The sequence below is a fragment of the Mirounga angustirostris genome, unplaced genomic scaffold (assembly GCF_029215605.1).
Source record: "Mirounga angustirostris isolate CCGP_5_RB_7025 unplaced genomic scaffold, mMirAng1.0.hap1 SCAF_14, whole genome shotgun sequence".
Lineage (NCBI taxonomy): Eukaryota > Metazoa > Chordata > Mammalia > Carnivora > Phocidae > Mirounga > Mirounga angustirostris.
Window position 1 is genome coordinate 2,531,595 of NW_026991722.1, and position 19,249 is coordinate 2,550,843.

Here is a 19,249-nt window from a genome sequence, read left to right on the forward strand (position 1 = left end):
TCAGTTCAAGTAGAACTTCTATCCTCGGGCACCTGGGTGGCTCAGTCGTTAAGCATCTGCCTTCGGCTCAGGTCATGATCCCAGGGTCCTGGGATCGAGTCCCACATCGGGTTCCCTGCTCGGCGGGAGGCCTGCTTCTCCCTCTCCCACTCCCCCTGCTTGTGTTCCTGCTCTCACTATGTCTCTCTCTGTCAAATAAATAAATAAAATCTTTAAAAAAAAAAAAAAAAAAAAAGAACTTCTATCCTCAAAATGGTCCAAAAACAGGTAATGTGAGTAGGAAAAAATGAAGTTTTCTTAAACACGCAATAGCATAACTAATTAAATGCTATAATTACATTTGTTCAATATATAGTTCTTAATTATAGAGAAAAAGATTTATTTAAAGCTCTAGAAACCACAGTTTCATTCAAACTAAATACTCTCAACCTGGAAATTAAGGTTGAATACTTGAGCACAGACTGCAAACTCTCACCTTCAGTCCTCATTTACCGGCTCTGAAACCACAAGTCCTCCAGGCCACATCGCAGAAATCTAAGTCTTACTCAGTTGACGGTTCTAACTCAAAAAAAGTCATCTCTAAAGGATGAGTAAATCCCTCATGGTCATCAAACCCATCACTGTCTTAAATCCTTATTGGGATAATCTTTATAGCTTCTGAGAAAATGATAATTTTGGAAAGTTTCATAAGCAGTTTAAAGGATGTGAGATCAGTTTTCTTCTTGAGATAAAAACGTGGCAAGAAAGGTGTGTGTGTGCTGGGGGGGACTGCGGGAACAGGGAGACACATCGTCTGGCCATTCATCCCCAAGGAGAAAGTGGGGAGAATGTCCTCCGTAATTATAAAATGTACCCACAAATGGGAAATGTTAAGACTTCTGAGCTGCTGGGAAGGAAGTAATTGATCGTACTTAAATCTGGAAGAAACAAAATAACCTTACAAAGGAAGGAAAAACAGAATTGTGGCTTTTTTTTCCCACTGAAAACATGACTCAATTTATTTATCAAAATTATGTTAATAGTGGACAAAGGTAAGAACCAAAAGATAACAGCCATCTGAGATAAATTCCTTAAAAAGCTGTGCTAAACTTCCAGCCCGTTAGTAACACCTTCTGCCTCTGCGAGGGCGCTCACAACACGTGGGACCACATCCTAAGAAAACCACGTGTGTCCGGTGTTGTCGTGGATGCGTCAGGGTCAGACCGTGAAGAGGCCTCCGACCCCATGTCAGGTATCTGAACAGAAGCCCATGCTTCTGTCTTGCACGGGGAACGCTGCGGTCCTTGTTTATTTACATGCCCCTGAAAGGGAACGCCCTTGTTCTTTTCAGTGCTGCAGTTAAGATGCCAAGGGCCAGATCTGTCCCAGAGGCTGAAAGCCTCAAGGGCATCTCATGCCCAGCGGGAACTCCAGGGGACAACAGCCCCGGGCACCTGCGCTGTGCTCTGATCTAAAGGGCCACATAAAGTGGCACTTGCAAACACTGAGAGTTTTTGTTTTACTGTTTTTCTTAGAAGAGGCACGTCTAATCACAAAGGCATTTTAGTTTCAATTCCTGGTGTGGCTTGAAGCTGGGCCTGGGAGTGACTCTGACCCTCAGGAAAACGTTGCCCTTTCAAGACGCCATCTCTTAACCGATGTTATACCCACGGGGTCAGTTCCACTATTATAACTCGTAGCAGCGGAACATGCAAACCTCCAAAAATACCTGCCTACCATCAAGGATTGAGTAGTTCAACGCAGGAAGAATCTCTTCCCATATCCAGGTTTATTCAAAGACGCCAAAGGTACCGGAGGACATAATACAAGTGCTCATAGAAAACTAACCCTCTATGTATAATAGCAGATATGACATCATTAAACATTCTAAATTAGGAGCTCAACTTTTATTTCACTAAATTCCTTGGAAGAAAATTTTAAATAAGGCACCAAATTACGCTAAAGGAAAGAAATGTTCTCAGTTGGCTCTAAGACAGTAAAGTGTAAAGAAGAGACAAAGATTAAGTCAGGAAAAGGGGAATGTGTGTGGCTTTTAAAGGACCACGAGTGCATGATTCACAGTGGCCTTATGCACAACAGCTGTTCCAAACACCCCCCACCCCCACCCCACCCCCCTGCTGCACGGAGAGACCGCTCCCCTGCAACATGACATCTGTCACTAAGTGCGCAGGCGACACAGCAGGTAAAAGACCCCACGTCTCACCAACCAGATGCCGGCAGAGCCCCCGGAGCGCATGTGTTCTCCACCCTGAGCAGAACACGTCCCACTTTCAACGAAGTCGTCTGCTGTACCAGCAAACATCCAGGATCACCAAAGGAGCATAAAAAACCATTTCATTTAAATTAAAACACCGAGAACTCTCCTGGTCTTTCCATCCACTTGCCAAGGGCTCATTAAAGAGGTCAAGCAGAGCTTCCAGAGACACACGATCCCACCCCTGCCGGCCAGTTCGCGCCCCAGGGAAGCGGGCCGGGAAGAGCTGAGACTGCTAACATTCCAGAACGGAGCCCACGAAATACAGAGAGCACAGATGCAATGGAAACATCACGGGCCAGAAATGCAGCTGGGATTCTGACAAAGTCCTTAACCACACAGGTGCCCGCGCACACGTGAGCAGACGAGAGGGGTGGACAGAAAGTTCCTCCGCTGTGCCGAGTGGCCCGTGCCCCGCTTGGACGTGCCAGCCCGCCTCAGCTCACGGGCCTCCGTTCAGCACCGCGCCGCCACTCAGGATAGACGCCCCGCTCTCACAGAAGCCGACCCCAGCAGGTCAATGCCCTGTGGCCTCGGACCTGCTCTCCTTTATCTGTCGTTACCGCCACAATTTTACAATGCTTTACAGATTCTTCAATGAAGTCTGTGCTCCGTCAGTTTCTAGGGTCCAAAATGCAAAGGGGCTACGTCTGTCCTGCTCAGTGTCACGTTCCCAGATTCACTACAATTCTTACCACACGATACACTTACAGTCTTTTGTTGAAGAAATGAACTACTGCGTAAGAAAGCATTTCAAATAGGCATGAAAAAAAAGCCTTCCTGTAGCTACTAATATATCTAAAAATTAATTTTTTTCTCAAAAAATGATAAAGTTGGAAAATTAGAAGGCTAAGAAATGAAATAAAATCTCTACAAGATAAAAAAAAGGAGACAGGCATGTCATCGTAATGTGATGACGAGTCCTTATGAATCTGAAACTTATTTTACTGGAGCTCATTTGCTTTTATTTGTCAAAGTCTACACTTCAAAACCTTAGAAAGATGCCTTTTTAAAACCGTGTTCTCGTCGTGTGGGCTGGCGCCGGGAGAGTCTGGCTGCGGGGCACAAGGCCATGAGCTAGGCAGGTCCCCACACAAGTGGCGGGGGGCGGCTTCGGGACGGAGTCCTGAAAATGCCCACGCGCATCAACACATGGCACCCTGTCTATCTGAATGAGACGATTCACTTTTACTCCTCAGTCAGCAGAACGACTAACTGGTGGGTAACTCTAGAGCGGATCTGTATCCTGGACGGAGAGACGAGCACACGTCCCGGGTGGCAGAACACGCCGCTGACACACCAGTCAGGAAAAAAGACGGGCGCCTTCTCTCCTGCGACCGGGACACAGCCCTGCGACTGGCTCCCGGATCACGTCCCTGGTGCTGACGGGCTGGCTGCATACCTGAGGAGTTCAGGGTCGCGCTCTGGGCGAGCAGCTGGTCACTGCTTATGGTTAGGGTGGCGCCGGCGGACTGACCACTGGCAGCAGGAGCTGATAGCCTTATGCTTCCGTTCACTTCACTACTTCCATTAGCATTGTGCTGAATAAGATCTTGACCTAAATGGAAATTAATATTGTGATATCTGAAAGTAACACGTTAAGTCACATCCTGGCAAGCGGGTTAAACATAAAATAACATGCTATTAAAATGAAAGCTGTTTCATTTATGATAATATTTACAGAAAAGAATGAAAAGACCATGAAACACACTTCCCCTAAATGCCACTATTTGTTCACACTCTCCAAGCTGTAAAGCATTTTGAAGTGCTTCTCGAGAGTTCTACTTTGACTCAGTATTTAAAATAGGCACTTAAAATTACAAACTTTGTTGAATAGAACTTACGGCAAACGTGTGTTTAAGTGGATCGCAGGGACACGATAAAATGGCGCCCGACCCTCCCCTGACCTCCCACCGCTGGCGCTCGAGGAAGCAGCGACGCTGCGGCTCCTGGCTGAGGCTCCCCGCACCACGGCACTCGGGGCTCACACGTGCTTGGGGTGCACGCCCACTGGGAGGCACTGGCCTTTGGTTCTAAACCTGCACACGCCAGCTTCGGTAGCTACAGCGATCACATGCTGTAGGGAAACATGCACGGGAGAACTGGACAGTCTGCTGACGTGTCCACGAAACCCACACTGAATGCTTCGGGAAGACTGGACACAAACAAGTTACCCTAAAAAAAAATCTACCGTCAAGTTAGGCTTAAGCAAGACAACTCTGCAAACTGGAGGGAAAAGCATCAAAAGACAGAAGGACGCTGCCCTTGGCTGTTTCATCAGCGGCATCCTCACACCGCTCTACAGAAACAGAAAGGGGAAAGCAGCTGTGCGTGCCGGGCACGGGCAAAATGGAAAAGGCAGAACTCTGATCAGCACAGCAGACCCGTCTTCAAAAGGCCTGTGGATGAAGGGTCAGAGTACGTGGGGGACCACTTTTTTGATTCTCTGCTGAAAACTGCCTGAGACATCAGATAAGAGGGCTTTGGTATAGAGGAACTAGATCATTTGGGAGCCTGAGCACTATTTTTGCCTTTTACCCAATGTTCAGTTTCTTTCTCAAATGACCTCTGAACTGCTAAAAGTCCACAAAACTTCACTGACGTAACAATTGTTTCCTAACATGGACAAGCGTGTATAATTATACACACTAATGGAAAAAAGAACTTCCTACAAAATAACTGAAAATCCTACCTAGACGCTTTCAACAAGTGACCATAAATAGAAAGTCTTTTTCCTACAGCCTTTTCAGCACAGAGTAAGGAAACGCTGCCGTGTGAGTTGCCGATTCCCATGAGCACAATAATGACGACTGAGAAGACGAAGTCTCAAGCCCAAGGTTTGGGCAAACCCCGTGTCATCAACTGGTTTAAAGATTTCTCCGAGGATAAACCTTTATAGCTAATTTTTTTTAAAAAATTGGTTAAATTCGTCTCCTTACTGTTTTGAAAATACTGATAAGTAATAAAATAACTTCATGATCAAGAACAGGAAAACACAGAAGGAAGAGTAGCACGATCCAGACGCTAAGTAACACACGGTCTGAGCCGTCAGCAGGGCCCCTGCAGGCCGGGCCTGTTGTGCAGGACCAGCACAGTGCCTCACATACTGAGGGCACTCAGGAAAAGTGAACTCGCTCAACAAGCAAGTTCCTTAAAATAAAAAAAGTATTAAAATTCAGATATATACAAAGAACCCAGGAAGGCAATTGGATTATGTAAAATTGAAAGTTAATGTTTGCTGCCTAATAGCATCTAAAATCACTCCATGTCACTCAAAACCAAAACTCCATCCAAGAATAGGTTCAAGTTTGTCACATACAGTAAAAGAAATAAAGATACTCCCTAAAAAAGAAAGCTTTTCGTTTCCTTCTGAATAACTTTTCTACTGCACTCACATATTTTGCAGAAATCTCCCTGAAACACGAGTCTATTCGCCTGGCCTGCTCCCCTGGCTGGGTCGGCCCAGGAGTCTGCCCACCACTACTCCCTGTGTTTTAAGGGAAAATGCTCCCATGTCCACCATGAAGCTCCCTCTTCCCCAGCGACAGTGTCCTGCCTCCTAGCAAAATATTTTTCCTGTCTTTAACAACCACCTCATAAGGCTGCTGCGAGGCCTAAATAAATTAGTATTAAATGCGTCAATATTTGTAAAAATACTAGAATAGTGCCTGGCACATAAGGGCCACAAAAATTATTGCTACATTTACCGAACAGCTAGGAGTCACGTGGGCAAAGCACACCGATAAAATATGCTGCAGGCTGAGGTAGAGGAGAACGTGCTGGGAGAATTAATGACACCGGAGGACAATCTGACCGCGAGCGCAGCCGTCTCGACACGTAGGACTGGTTTGCCGAGTTCAAGGCACCTGCACACCCAGAGGGTACTTTCTACCTGTTCACAGACTTCCCAGTGCCTCAGAGCACAGCTTGTGCAGGACCCCGGGGAGGAGCGGAGGCATCTAGAACGTGCCCGCGCACACGTCATCCCAGCCACACACGCCTCCAGTTTAGCGGAGCAGGAACACGGACGAAGAAGCTATGTAGCCCGCTCTCCGTGGACCAGATCAGTGTGTCAGGACAACAGACTCAAGCTGGAGGACAGGAGTAACTCTCCCTGTTAATTTCTGGTATTTGAACTGTGACACTATTTCACTAAACCTGAATTTCCCACATTTATTACAAATGCATATTGAGCACTGGCTGTATGCAAAACTCTGTTTTGCAAAAACAAACAAACAAACAAACATACATATACATATGAATAAGATATACTCAAATCGCAGGAAAAAGCAGGTTTAAAATGTGAAGTGACTAACCAGAGATGGTCAGGGTGATTTCCTGGGGAGACCCTGAGGACGACGCAGCGGTGGGCCCGGCAGCCTGCGCCAAGACCTGGCTCAGACTTGAGTTGTTAATGGTCAGGGTGATCTCGTGGGGGCCGCTGGAGGTGGACACCAGGCCTTGCGATGTCATCACCTGAGAGAGGTCTTGAGTCCCTGGTCATCATTACAAAACAAAATAAAGCTGGGCTTAAGAAAATAGTAATTTTCTCCTTTTTTATATTAAAAATGTTTAGTGAGACAGTTATTTCAAAAGAAGATTCAAAAGAAGACATCAGTCATCTCTAATTCCCTCCTGCAGAGAGATAAGAGAGGCTTACGCTGAAACCGGAAGCCAACAGGACCACGGGAACAGGTGCGGGTAGCGATCTATGAGCGTACGGTGACTAGACATCACTGGTCACCGGGGAAGCTTGGGTACGCTTGGGACATTTGACGTGTTTGCTGAGCTTCCCAAAGACAGAAGGGGCAGCCCAGTGTCCTCAGTGCACACGGCGCTCACTTACCACTGCTGCTGGTGGTCATCACAGGGTCCTGCTCAGACAGCGGGCCGATGGTCAGACTGGCGGACGTCACGGTGGGCTGTAAGGACAGGCCAGGGATGGGCTGGATGACGACACTGGCTGGGACCGTGCTGTCCTGGGTCTGAAGAGAGCTGCTCTGTGAGGCCAGGCCGGGCTCCCCCGGCAGCTGCTGAGTAAGCAAGTTGCCCTGCTGTAACGTTTGCTGCAAAATAGTCGGGTCAATCTGCAAAGCAACGGAGATACTCGTCGTGGGAAGTTCTTGCTTACGTGCGATTCTGACCACATCGAAGCCCGGGATGCCATGGCACGCGTCGTACCTGCAGCGTGATGTTATTAATGCTGGAGGCATCGATTCCAGAGATCTGAACGTTGGGGCCGACTAGGTTAGCGGCCAACTGTAACTGTATGCCCTCCAGGGTGGTCAGGCTCCCGTCCGTCAGGGACACTGTCCAGTCACCGCCGGCTGCAGGGAGAGACAATGCAGATGACCGCCTTCGGAAAAGCTCCTTCGACAGGAAAGAAGCTCATTCTCACGTAGGGCTTTTTGTATACCCAAGTCCCACACCTCGCCAACATGATCTAGTCACAGGTACTAATAATTACTCCACGCCATACACACACCTTAGCTGATTCAGCGCAAAACAAATTCTCTGAAATAGATATTATCCATCTTAAACACACCCGGAAACTGGGCTCAAAGAGATTATGTTGATTAGCCCAAGAGTTAAAACAGCAATGAATAATCGTGTTTTTTCAGGCTTTAATCACTCCACGGGTCACATACACAGAAAGAAAGCCACAGGACGTGTCTGATAGCTAGAATCAGTCACTCTGTCAATCCACGAAACACATAAATGGCCAAAATGTATACTTTTCAAGCACAAGGTGACCCAAGAGCAGTTAGCGAACTCTCCCATGTTATCTACACTGTTCATGAGGAGTTATCAAACACATCTCACTGTGACGTCCGTGGGAGGATGCTGAGAAAAACACACATTTAAACTCAGTAAGAAAAAGCAGATGTCGTGAAAGGAGAAGGAATGGAAGGGGAACTCATCTGCACAATGAGATTTTAGTCTTCCCAGCTGCCCTCTATGGGGAACTTCCAAGGAAGACACAAGTCGCCCAGCTCCCAGCAGCGTGCCCCCAGCAGACAGGCAGGCGGTGTCCGCGCCCTCAGGGCCCCCTCCCCAGTGCCCCGGGCTCACCGGACACGGAGGCAGGAAGAATAGCCTGGCCCACCAGGCCTTGCTGAAGCACGTTTTGATCGAACTGTCCCGTGAGAACAGAGTTGTTCATGATGAACACGTTGGGGTCGGTGGACGTCGGACTGAGCAGGTTCACGGGCTGCAGTCCCTCCGAGGAGCTTCGAGTCACTGGCTTCCGCGCCTTCTTCGGGTCGGGCTTATAATGGAACTGCATGTGAGTCTTCCTCCGCCCCGACGTGCGGAAGCGCAGCTCGCAGTGGGGACACTTGAAAGGCTTCGCTCCTGTGTGCAGACGCATGTGCACCTTCAGGCTTCCCTTCGTCGAGAAGGCGTTGCTGCAGACGTGACAGCTGAAGAGCTTCTGACCTGTGGGGAGTCCAGCCATGGGTCAGGGGGGGCCGGCGGGGTGCTGACCCCGGGGGCCCGAGTGCTTGAAGGGAGCCCCGTGCTCCCACAGGACGCCCTGCAAGGGACAGAGTGCTGCTACACAGACTCTGAAGTGAGTAGGCGGTCTACAGTGTGAGCCCGGCGCTGTCCCCGTGCTCAGACTCTGCGGCGCGTGGGCACCGCTGCCCACCCTGAACCTCGGCGGAAGCTGAGGCCAGCGTCCCCGTGCCTCGGTGCAGAAAGGGCACACGCGTGTCTCGGCAGCTGTCTCTCACACCCGCACAGGGGGACAGCGCCCTGGGGCCACAGGTGTGCATCCCACGTTCAGCCCCTGGGACTCTGCGCTTTTCCTGTGTCCAGGGCATGATGAGGGCCGTGGAGCTGGACCTGAGTGCCCTGTCACCCACCTACTCTGCCCCAGAGAGGCTCTGGGAGGACAAAAGCATCCTGGTTTTCTGCTTCCCTCTACTGCTCCCAGAAAGCAAAACTGACTCTTTTTTACCAGGGTGGGCACACAGGGAGGGACTCACCCCAGGCGAGGGAGGCCTGCTGTCCCAACCCTGCTCGGGGGCCTCAAAGGTCACCCGAGGAGCCCAGCGTGGAGGAGGAGGCCTGAAAGGTATTCCTCAGAGAGACTCTTCCTTCTGTTCCTTATGCGTGGGAGCCAGCCCTGAATCCCGCGTGTGCGAGTCGTCCTGAACACCACCGGCACCGGCCGTGCGAGCGACCACCCCCCACCGGACCTGGGATGCCGAGCGGACCCCTCCTGGTCCTCGGCAGCTCACGGCGTCACACAAGAGAGACAGACACATGGCACCTAACAAAGTGACAGAAACACTTCCCGCAGAAGAGACACACTACATTTACGTATCTGTTTAATTCCAAATATTGACCTATCAGAAAACAATCATACGGCTTTACATAAGTGTGTAAAATTTCTTTTGCATATTTTTGGTCAGTTCTGCCGGTAACCAAAAATTAAGAATAGAAATTAGTTTGATAACCATAATCCTCTACCATTTCCTAAGAGTTCACCACGTGCCACTTTCTAAGCGATAACTGGAGGCTCAGAGAAGTGGCTTGGAAGTGGACACACACCTCCAACCTGGCAGAGGTGTGAAGCCTGCCCCCCTAACCACCGGGATGCCCTGTACACATCAAGAAGCAAAGCCTCAATATATTTTCACTAGGACAGCTCACCTTCAGTTCCCTCAGATGAGATGAAGGGGAAAAAGTGGCCGTTGAAAACTGGACATTAATATTTTTCCTTTATAACATTTCCCCCCCACATAAAAAGAATTATTACCTGTGAACTGTAATGAGATTTGCTAAATCCCCAGATCTTGTAAAACCTCAACAAGCCAAATCTTTTTGGCCTAAATGAGACTAAGGAGTAATTTTCTTAACAAAGGTGTTCAAATCTGAATAAAAATACAAGACAACCTATAGTCTGGCATCTGAGATCAAGCTCCTTCTCCTCAGTGTTATCTGGGTCATATCCCCCAAGTCAGGAATCAAAAATCCTTATATACCCATTTCTCCGTGGCTCAGGATTTTTAATCTTTCTATGGTTTTGAAAGTATTTCTGTGGGCAAGATACACAGGAACAAACCTCAAACGCCCTTGTAAGGCCCCTACGTATGACACAGCCACTGTCCTTACCTGTGTGGGTCTTCACGTGGCAGTCCAGGGTCGACTTAACGGTAAAGCTCTTCCCGCATTCGTCACATTTGTATGGCTTTTCTCCAGTGTGGATCCGAACATGCCTAGCCAGAAAGCATTTGCAATGAAGTGATTTTCAGTTTAATTTTACATACGTTTACAAACAACCTCATAACTATCCACATAAATGAAAATTATGTGTTAGTACAGGCTGAATATATTTGGCCAAATAAAACCTTTAATCTTCGCTCTACACAAAACACCACAAACAAATCCAGAAGAAAACAAACAAGCAAAGAAGTCTGCAAGACCAGTGAAAACAGGGGCTTTCTCTGAAACCAAAGAGCGCTTATGAATTGGTAAGAAGATGAGAAGGATCACAGTGGAAGAACGGGCAATGCACAGCTTAGAGAAGAAACACACATGGCCAAAGCCCCGTGAAAGGGTCCGGCCCATACTCAGCACCTAAAAGAGCAAATTAAAAGGATAAGACAGCATTTCCCTCATCCGTGTGCTGAGGGCGCGGTTGGGGTGGTTGGGGAGCATTGAGAGGCCAGCGGGCATAAGTGGTACAGCCCGTCGGGAGGCCAGCAAGCGGCATCTGCCAACACTGGCCCCACGCTCCCACGGGTGCACGCAGAAGCACTCAGCGCGGTGCCCACGCGGTGCTCGTGCGGGACTCGTATAGTACTCTTTAGTCCCCGTGTGGTGCTCGGATAGTACTCTTCTGTGCACACGTGCAGCTCATATAATACTCTGCAGTACTCACGCAGTACTTGTAGAGTGCTCGTGCGTTGCTCATGCGTTCCTCACGCAGTACCCATACAGTACTCGTGCAGTACTCGTGCAGTAATCGAACACAGAAAGCTAAGTGCTCACAGCGGGGTATTATGGGATAAATTCCAGTATCCCCCGACAACAGAACACGATGTCACCATTAACAGGAAAGAAACGGGTGTGCAGGCACTGACAAAGATGCCTAAGACCCAATGATGTGTAAAAATTATGCAACAAATAAAATTACAGAACTTAACGCTGACACACTTGTGGACATTTCCCAAAACCGTACCTAAGAAACTGCTGACTGGCTGTCTGTGGGGAGCAGGAAGGACCATTTTTCACCTGACGGCCTCCCGTGCTATGCTTCTGTTTTGTTTTGCTTCCCTATGATCTCTGCCCAGTATCAGCGGGACAGGCTGAGCTGCCCACGACTTTTAAATGCAGGACGGAACGAGAGGATCAATCAGCTGTGAGGCTGCCCGGCACTCCTTGCTGTTAGGCATCACTCTCCATGTCGTGACGCAGAGGCGTTCATACGTGCCGACAGCCAAGCGGCTTCTCGCCTCTGCCCTGTGTCCTGGCGGGCTACCCCTCGGCACTGTCCATAGGCCCAGAGCCTCGCAGGGGTCTGACGTGGTGTGTGGATCCCCGCAGCGCTGCCTCCATCACCTCCAACTGGCAGCCCTGGCCCTCAGGGCATTCTCGTCGGGGATTCCCACCAGCCCCTCACGCTGACCTGGCTCTCCCCACCAGCTGCCCTGTACGCTCCCCTCCTGGCGTCCCTCCTGCCAGGTTGCACTCCTACCTACAAAGCTCCCCAATTCCTTCATCAAAGCGCCTAGCGCTCTCCTTGCCATATGCTTTGCTGTCTTACTCCCCGGCCTCGAGTGCACCCCTCACCTCAGGGGGTGCCCGGGAGGGACAGTGCCGGCTCCCTGTGGACTCTAATCCCCACTCACCCACTTCACTATCACCCTCACCGGCATACTTCCCTTCCCATGTGGGAAGAAGAGTGCAGGCTAGCTGTCACCTTCTACAGACTCGCTGGACATGCACTTCCAACCCGGGAGCCACTCTGCACCAGCCTCGGTCCCACCCACGTGGAGGGTCCTGAGAGCAGCCTGCTCCATCACCCACCACGAAATCCCAACTGCTCTCCCCTGCGCTATGCCGCCCTACACCTTCACCCATCAGCTCCCCGCTAGAGCGAACACTAAGTACCCTGTTTTGTACGGCAGGACAACGCTTTACCTCCCACTTCTTTCTCCCAGGCTCAGCCTCAGGGTCCGGGGTTCTAGTTCTTCACCGTCCTGCTGGACTTGACCTCACGCCAGTCACTGCTGTCAGGCGGACTGGCCTTAATCACAAGCTGCCTCATGACACTGTCACCATCCACCCTGGCGTGTGCTTGTGCCCTTGCTCCCTACGCAGACCAGCCCTCCTGGGGGTAGCAGGTCCCTGATGCGGTCCGCAAACCTACACAGCTTAGCACCATGTCGTCCTCAATAAATAATTCATTTTCTTTTTCTTTTTTTTTTTTAACCTGCAATAGTCCCCCTTATCCACAGGAATATGTTCTGAGACCCCCAGGGGATGCCTGAAAGTACGGATGTACCAAACCCTATGTATACTGTTTCTCCTGTACATACACGATAGTTCTCATGAGGCCGAATTTCTAAATTAGGCCCAGGTAAGAGACTAACTACAACGACTGACGATTAGGTAGAACGACCATAACACCACGCTGTGATACACGTCAGGTGAATGCGCTCTCTCCGTCACAGCACCGCACCGGACTCCCCCCCACCGTCTTCTGGGGGGAAGAGATGACGAAACACCCGCGTGAGGCAGAGGTAGGCCACCACGACCTTGTCACAAAGGTCAGGAGGAGGACGGCCCACTCGGGACGGACAGACACCGCGGATAAAGGGGCCTGTTCCCAGCACGGCCGTTCAGACTTGCGCACAAGCCATCTACGGAGCGCACTGCTTTCTCATCAACATTCCAAATGAGCCTGAATGGAAGCCCCAGAATCTACACCGGCTTAAAACCACCGCTGCAGAAACTGGCCAGCCTCTCGGGAGGCACCAGCCTCCAAAGCGGGCCTCCCTAGCCACGGCAAAATGGTCGAGATGCACACAGACGCTCCCGCAAACGCCCACAAGGGCGCCGGCGGTCTCACCTCACTAGGTCGCTGGGCTTCTTGAAGCTCTTGGGGCAGTACGAGCAGCAGTTAGCGTACTTGGGCTCAGCCTCCAGCTCCGCCTGCCTGTCCTTCATCTCGCTGATGCGGTCCTTCTCGGCCGCCGACTGCACCAGGACCTGCTCGGAGACGGTCGCACTTTCCTGCGGCCGAATCTTCGCTAACTGCGCCGTCTCCTCCTCCGTGAAAGTGATGACCTCGGGACGAACCTTTCGAGATGCACTTCTTTCAGAATTCTCTTCCTCTTCCTCCATACACACATCTAAATAAAACACAGGAAATGGATCCAATCCTCATAAAAAATTAAGTTTTCACGAAACAAGTAAAATGAAACCAAACAAGTCTGTAGGGTTTGAAGTGAGTTACTCGGTGAAGCTCTCTTTGGGACAAAGGCGTTTCCTTCGCACCGCTAGTCCATGGGGAAACCGAGATGCGTCCCCAGAAGGGAGAGGCACCGTGGCCACCTCATCACAACAGCGCCTCCCTGAGGCTCCCTGACCAGCCCGGCAGAGAGCTCCGAAATCACCAGCATCCACACACGACACCAGCCTTCGTAAACACAGACACTCTCTGACTAATACGGGCAAAAGCGGAATTACCATCACATAAAGAAAATCAACAGCCCGACAGAAGACCAAGGTGATAAATTTGCAAAAAGGCCCTAATTAGTTACCAAAAAAAACCCTTAAAATATATACATTTAAGCGTTCTCTCAGTGAGACATGAGGATATATTTACACTGATTGAAAACAAGAATAAGGTGCGATTAAAATCTAACAGAAGGAAAAAAAGTTGGCTGGGAGTGGGAGGTCAGAATGGCATAGATGAGTAAAAACTAAAAGAATAAAACCTCGACAGAAACACCACCTAGCCAAATGGACAGGGGCTAGCACCACTTTCGTGACAAGAGCTACGGGGTGTTTCTGTTAGGAGAAAGGGAGAACGATGGGAGGGAGGGAAAGAAGGAGAGAAGAAAAGAGAGGGGCCGAGGAGGGGAGAGGGAAGGTGGGCTGTGGAGGAGAGAACAACATCCGGAAAGATTTGGGGCCGTGGGGTACAGACAGTGGCCCCATCAGCACGGATAATGAAAGGTGGAGAGAAAGTCCCAAGAACCCAATCGATATGGCGAAGCCACGGGAGGACAAAGGGCAGTGAAACGGAGCACAACAGACAGAAGACACAGAACCGGACGGTGTCGGGCCAGACTCACTGTCCCAACACACGTGACTGAGGTAGACCCTAGGGTGGGAAGCCAGCGCATCAGCTGCTCTTCCTCAGGGACCCCAGAGAGGAAGACCTCATGACAGACTGTGGGGAGCTAACACAGGTAGCAGAGGGGCCAGGCCGCCACAGGAGCCCCCCAGCCGACGGGAAGGAACAGGGGCTCAGACCCGGAGGCTGCTGCATCAGCTCCACACCACGGGGTTCCAGAAACAGTACGCGGTGCCCTACGTTCTGTAACTCACTGCAAGGAGAAGAGTTCTTATTCTCTCCTTGTCCTTCACTCGTCACATGACCGAAGCGGAACAATGAGACTGAAAAGTTGGCGCCACGTCATGACAGAGTCCAAGAGGTCGGAAACATCGACGTTCAGAATGGCCCACTGAGGAGCCCAGAGCAGCATCTGCTCTGCTGTGGAGACGTCAGTTTTTACGTCTGAGGTCAGGCACATTTTAAAGACGTTTTCCCCAAATACAAGAACGAGCTACAGGGCCGTCCCGTCAGCCGAGCGCAGCGGACACAACCATGACCTTGAGGCCAGGTGAGCACAGAGCACACAGGGGTGAGCAACCAGGGACAGAAGCCAACGAGCCGCCAGCCTTCTGACGGCTGCGAGCACGCCAACTGACACTCACACCCCAGCTGCGTCACGCTCACTCCACGAACATCCCGCACCAACCGCGTGCACACAGGCCTCACACTGTGGATGGACCACCGTCGGGCGACAAGGCTCAAATGCTGTGGGGTCCAAACAGACAGCGGCACGTTCCCACTCCCGGAACTGCGCCCGTGGGATGTGCTAAAGAGCGGTCACCTCCGACACACACAGGGCTCTTCCCAGGAGGACGGCCCCGACTGGGAGCAAGGGGCGCTCGTCGGCGCGTCTGACCCCGAGCTAGCCACACGGCGCTTCGTGTCGACGAGCTGAGGTACCGCAGTGCACCCACGGGCCAGTGGAGGGGTGCAGCCCTCCCCAGCTGCTGGCTCCTGCTGGCTCAGGGAGAGACCCGGGCAGAAGGCACACACCCATCCAGAGGGAATTACGGAACAGAATACGACGGGCTTCCACGGAGCCCTTGGAGCTGACGTCCGCGACAGACCCCAGCGGAGGGAAAACTGAGGGGATCGCAGCCACCACGTACAGCCCGAGTCCCTGCTTGTCGAGAAATTAATGTCTCGACCACCACACGTATGTGCACGGCTACACGCACGTTCTGGGGTGCGGTGACTGGTGAGGTGGTTTCCTTCTCTGCCCTCTCTGAATCCTTTCCCAGAGAGCACACACTGCTGTCGTAATCAGAAAATATGCTAGTTTTAACGATGACGTGTGCACTAATCCATCCCTACACGAGCATCTGGTTACTGAGCCTCGAATCAACACGGGGCAGTACCTCCTCCTTCCGCGTCCCCCGTGGCGGACACAGCAGAGGGGACGGCCTGGTGCCTCTTCATATGCTTCTTACAGTGCACTGTGGTCCGGAAGCCCTGCTCACAGAACGGACACTTGTAGGGCTTCATGCTCATGTGCGTGGCCATGTGCCGCGTGAGGCTGCCGTTGGTCGTGAACGAGGCGTTGCAAACACTGCAGCTGAACGCCTTTACCCCTGTGGCAACGGAAACAAGAGCAAAATCCGCATTTCATTACGTTAAAGTCATCGGCAGTCGAAAGCAAACAAAGATTTGTTCGAGAAGCCACAAAACTGAAGACCGTTTATTTGCCCTGGTCTTATTTTAGGAAATGGACGCAGCGTGTCTTACGACTAATTCCCTACTGGAATTAAAGGCACAAGAACATTGCTCTAAACAAATGCCAAGCTCTCTCTGTGAGAGCTCCCTCCTCCGTCTTTGACATTCCAGCTGGCAACATGCAGTGGATTCTGCCCTAGAAAGGTTTTCTCAGATCCATCTTCTTTCACCATTCCACAGCCAGTGACGTGGGAACTGCCTACAACACCTGAGTACAGACAGCTTCACTTCCAAATCAGGCCCGCCAGGAAGGCCCTGTCCGCTCTGGACTGAAGACACAGAGGCACCTGACTGTCTAAGCACCTCGCTGACCAGCCACGGCTCCTTGTCCAAGTCACACAGGCTCCCCTCTGCTACAGGGAGTGCTGACTCCTTAGCAGGGCCTTCCAACCAGCCTTCGCGGGACCTGCCCTCCGTCTGTCTTCCCAGGGCCTGTGACCACCAACTGTGACTAATCCTACAAAGCCTATCCTTGTTCTGTCAGTATGTTTTTATGTTCAAATAAAGCCTTATACAGAAAACACTGATATTAAACAGATACATTAACATATGAAATAACCATACTGAATTTATTAAACAGACAAAAGTAACATATGTAAAATATATTTAGCTGCAAATCATATATCTGATAAAGAATATATTAAAAACTCTTTAAAAAACTGAACAATAAGATTGCAAATAATCTAATTCAAAAATGACATAGGATTAGAAGAGCTGCTTCTCAACACGCACATGAAAAGGAGCTCCGCATCCTTAGCCACTAGAGAAACGCAAATGAAGCCCAGGAATGGATACCATGGCACACTCCTAGGGATGGTCATGGTACAAGGGACAAACAACACCAAGTGCTGACCAGAGTGTGAAAGGGGCACCCTAGCTCATTGCTGGTGGGCAAGCGAAACAGTGCAGCCACTTGGGAAAACAGTCTGATCAACTCAAAGGCTTAAAGAGAGTTACCCCATGACCAAGTCATTCAGTCTTAAATGGAGAAATGGAAACACGTCCACGTAAGCTGCACATACATGTTCATAGCAGGATGATTCCCATGAGCCTAAAGATGGGAATTACTCCCACGTCCAACAGCAGATGATGGAGGAAGGAAAGGGGGTCCACCTCTACCGTGGAATACTATTCCGCTCCACAAGGGAGTGACGTGCTGCCTACATCTGGAAGAACCCCGGACACGTGCCCAGTAAAGGAAGCTGGAGCTGCGTGTTTGCATGTAGAGGAATGTACGGAACGGGCCGATCCAGAGATGGCAGCAGACCCCTGGCTGCCTAGGGCGGGGGCCAGGAGGGAAAACGGGGAGTGAGCACTCACAGATACAGAGCTGCTTCTGGCTATGATGAAAACGGTCTAGAAGGGGGTGGTGCTGATGGCCGCAGCCCGTCATCAACACCCTGGATCCCAGAAACTCCCCAGAGCAAGGCAGACAGTGACCTGTGTGTGTCTTCTCGTGCGACTTGAGGACCCCAGAAGAGACAAAGCCGCGTCCACAGAGCTTGCACTTGTAGGGCTTCTCCCCGGTGTGGGACCTCACGTGCTGCTTCAGGTGGCTGGACTTCTTGAAGCCTTTGTTGCAGTACTCACACCTATAAACACCGCGCGGGGAGCAAACGCCACGTCAGTTCACAGCACGGGCACGGGCGTGACCTCTGAGACCGGAGGAAGCACGGTCTCCCCCATGACCACTAAGCGCTCAGGCGCGACTGTTACACACACAGGCATGTGCTCCACCGTTGAAGAAATGACGGAATAGCAGCAGTGATAATTTGTCAGGTCAAATTCTGCTCAGAGTATCCGTAGTCTTAAACATATTTTGCTCTTTCATTATCAGTAAATCCTACAGCAATCCCCCAGGAGGCATACTACCTGACTAATCAGAAACTAACAGGAAAAAAATTTACTACAGACCGTTTTCTTTACTAAGTCGTACAAGACACTGTGAAACCGTCCACTGCCCCAGGGTCAGAATCGCCTCCTGAGTCCAGACACTTGGCAATGCCAATTCACATACTCTTTAGGTTTATAAAATACATGACAGAGCAGATTTTCCTAGAGCTATTTTGAATAATGTGTAAATGTACAGCATCATCTTCCCCTAAATTACAGAATATATTAAAACCACTTCAAGGATGAAATAATTATGAAGTATTTCAAAATTCTTATTCACATATTATTAAAAACTAAAAAAAGGATTTGGAACCCTTTTCCATTTCCCTGTCTGAGCTGCAGCAGGACGATAGTCACATCCCAACCACCGTCTCTGGGACCAGGTATCTGCACAGAGCAGCTAACAGTCCGCTAACGGCCAGGCCGAACTGAAGACCGACAAACCGGAAACACGTTTCGAAATCCCACTCCATGATACAAGCTGGGTTCAGTGAGGGTACCCATTAAAAAGAGAAAAGCAAGCCAACGGCACTCATCGACTGATCTGAGAAAGATAATGCTGCAAACGAAGCTGGGAGTGGTTCTGGTCTACACAGCAGCAGGAGAAAATCATCTCTGCAGAACTGAGTGCATCAAACTGAACCGTTGGAGGTTTGCTGAGAAAGGTCCTCTCGGGTCACATCTATGAACTGAAAGCAACCAGCACCGCCAGGACGACACCACCAGAGCTGTGGAGTCACAGGCACCCTCAGAGGACAGTATGAAGCCAGACTGTCCCCACCTGGCCCCGGCCGGGCTCCCACCCAGGACCAGCTCCGTCCACGGAGACGGGGCCCTTCTCTGCCTCCGACACGCTGCTTCCTTTCTCCCCATGGATGACCCCTGCCCACTCTGCCGACCACGCAGCTGTTCTCCCGAAGTGTCCAAGGACAACCTGGATGACAGAAGCCAACCGTGAGGACGCGCTCGCCCTGGGAGAGCCGCCTCGCCGGGAGTGCGCACGGCCTGCGGGTGCTCCGTCGCAGTGCAGG

The 19,249-nt window shown here is 50.7% G+C and overlaps 1 protein-coding gene across 13 annotated transcripts in view; it reads right to left on the bottom strand.

The window, feature by feature from the left end:
• Positions 1-19,249, bottom strand: part of ZNF236 (zinc finger protein 236) — a 104,127-nt gene that overhangs the window by 18,568 nt on the left and 66,310 nt on the right. For 12 of the 13 annotated variants that reach the window (XR_010407520.1, XR_010407519.1, XR_010407518.1 and 9 more), the window contains 9 exons: positions 17,766-17,917; positions 15,971-16,183; positions 13,338-13,620; positions 10,376-10,479; positions 8,327-8,692; positions 7,436-7,581; positions 7,101-7,341; positions 6,571-6,750; positions 3,657-3,812 (listed from right to left, as the gene is read on the bottom strand). Coding sequence is in view for 8 of the 13 variants with exons in the window: in XM_064578878.1 (XP_064434948.1) it covers positions 3,657-3,812; positions 6,571-6,750; positions 7,101-7,341; positions 7,436-7,581; positions 8,327-8,692; positions 10,376-10,479; positions 13,338-13,620; positions 15,971-16,183; positions 17,766-17,917 (1,841 nt within the window). In the remaining 5 variants the exon portion in view is untranslated. The remainder of the gene's footprint in view (positions 1-3,656; positions 3,813-6,570; positions 6,751-7,100; positions 7,342-7,435; positions 7,582-8,326; positions 8,693-10,375; positions 10,480-13,337; positions 13,621-15,970; positions 16,184-17,765; positions 17,918-19,249) is intronic. The other variant, XM_064578879.1, reaches the window with a different exon arrangement.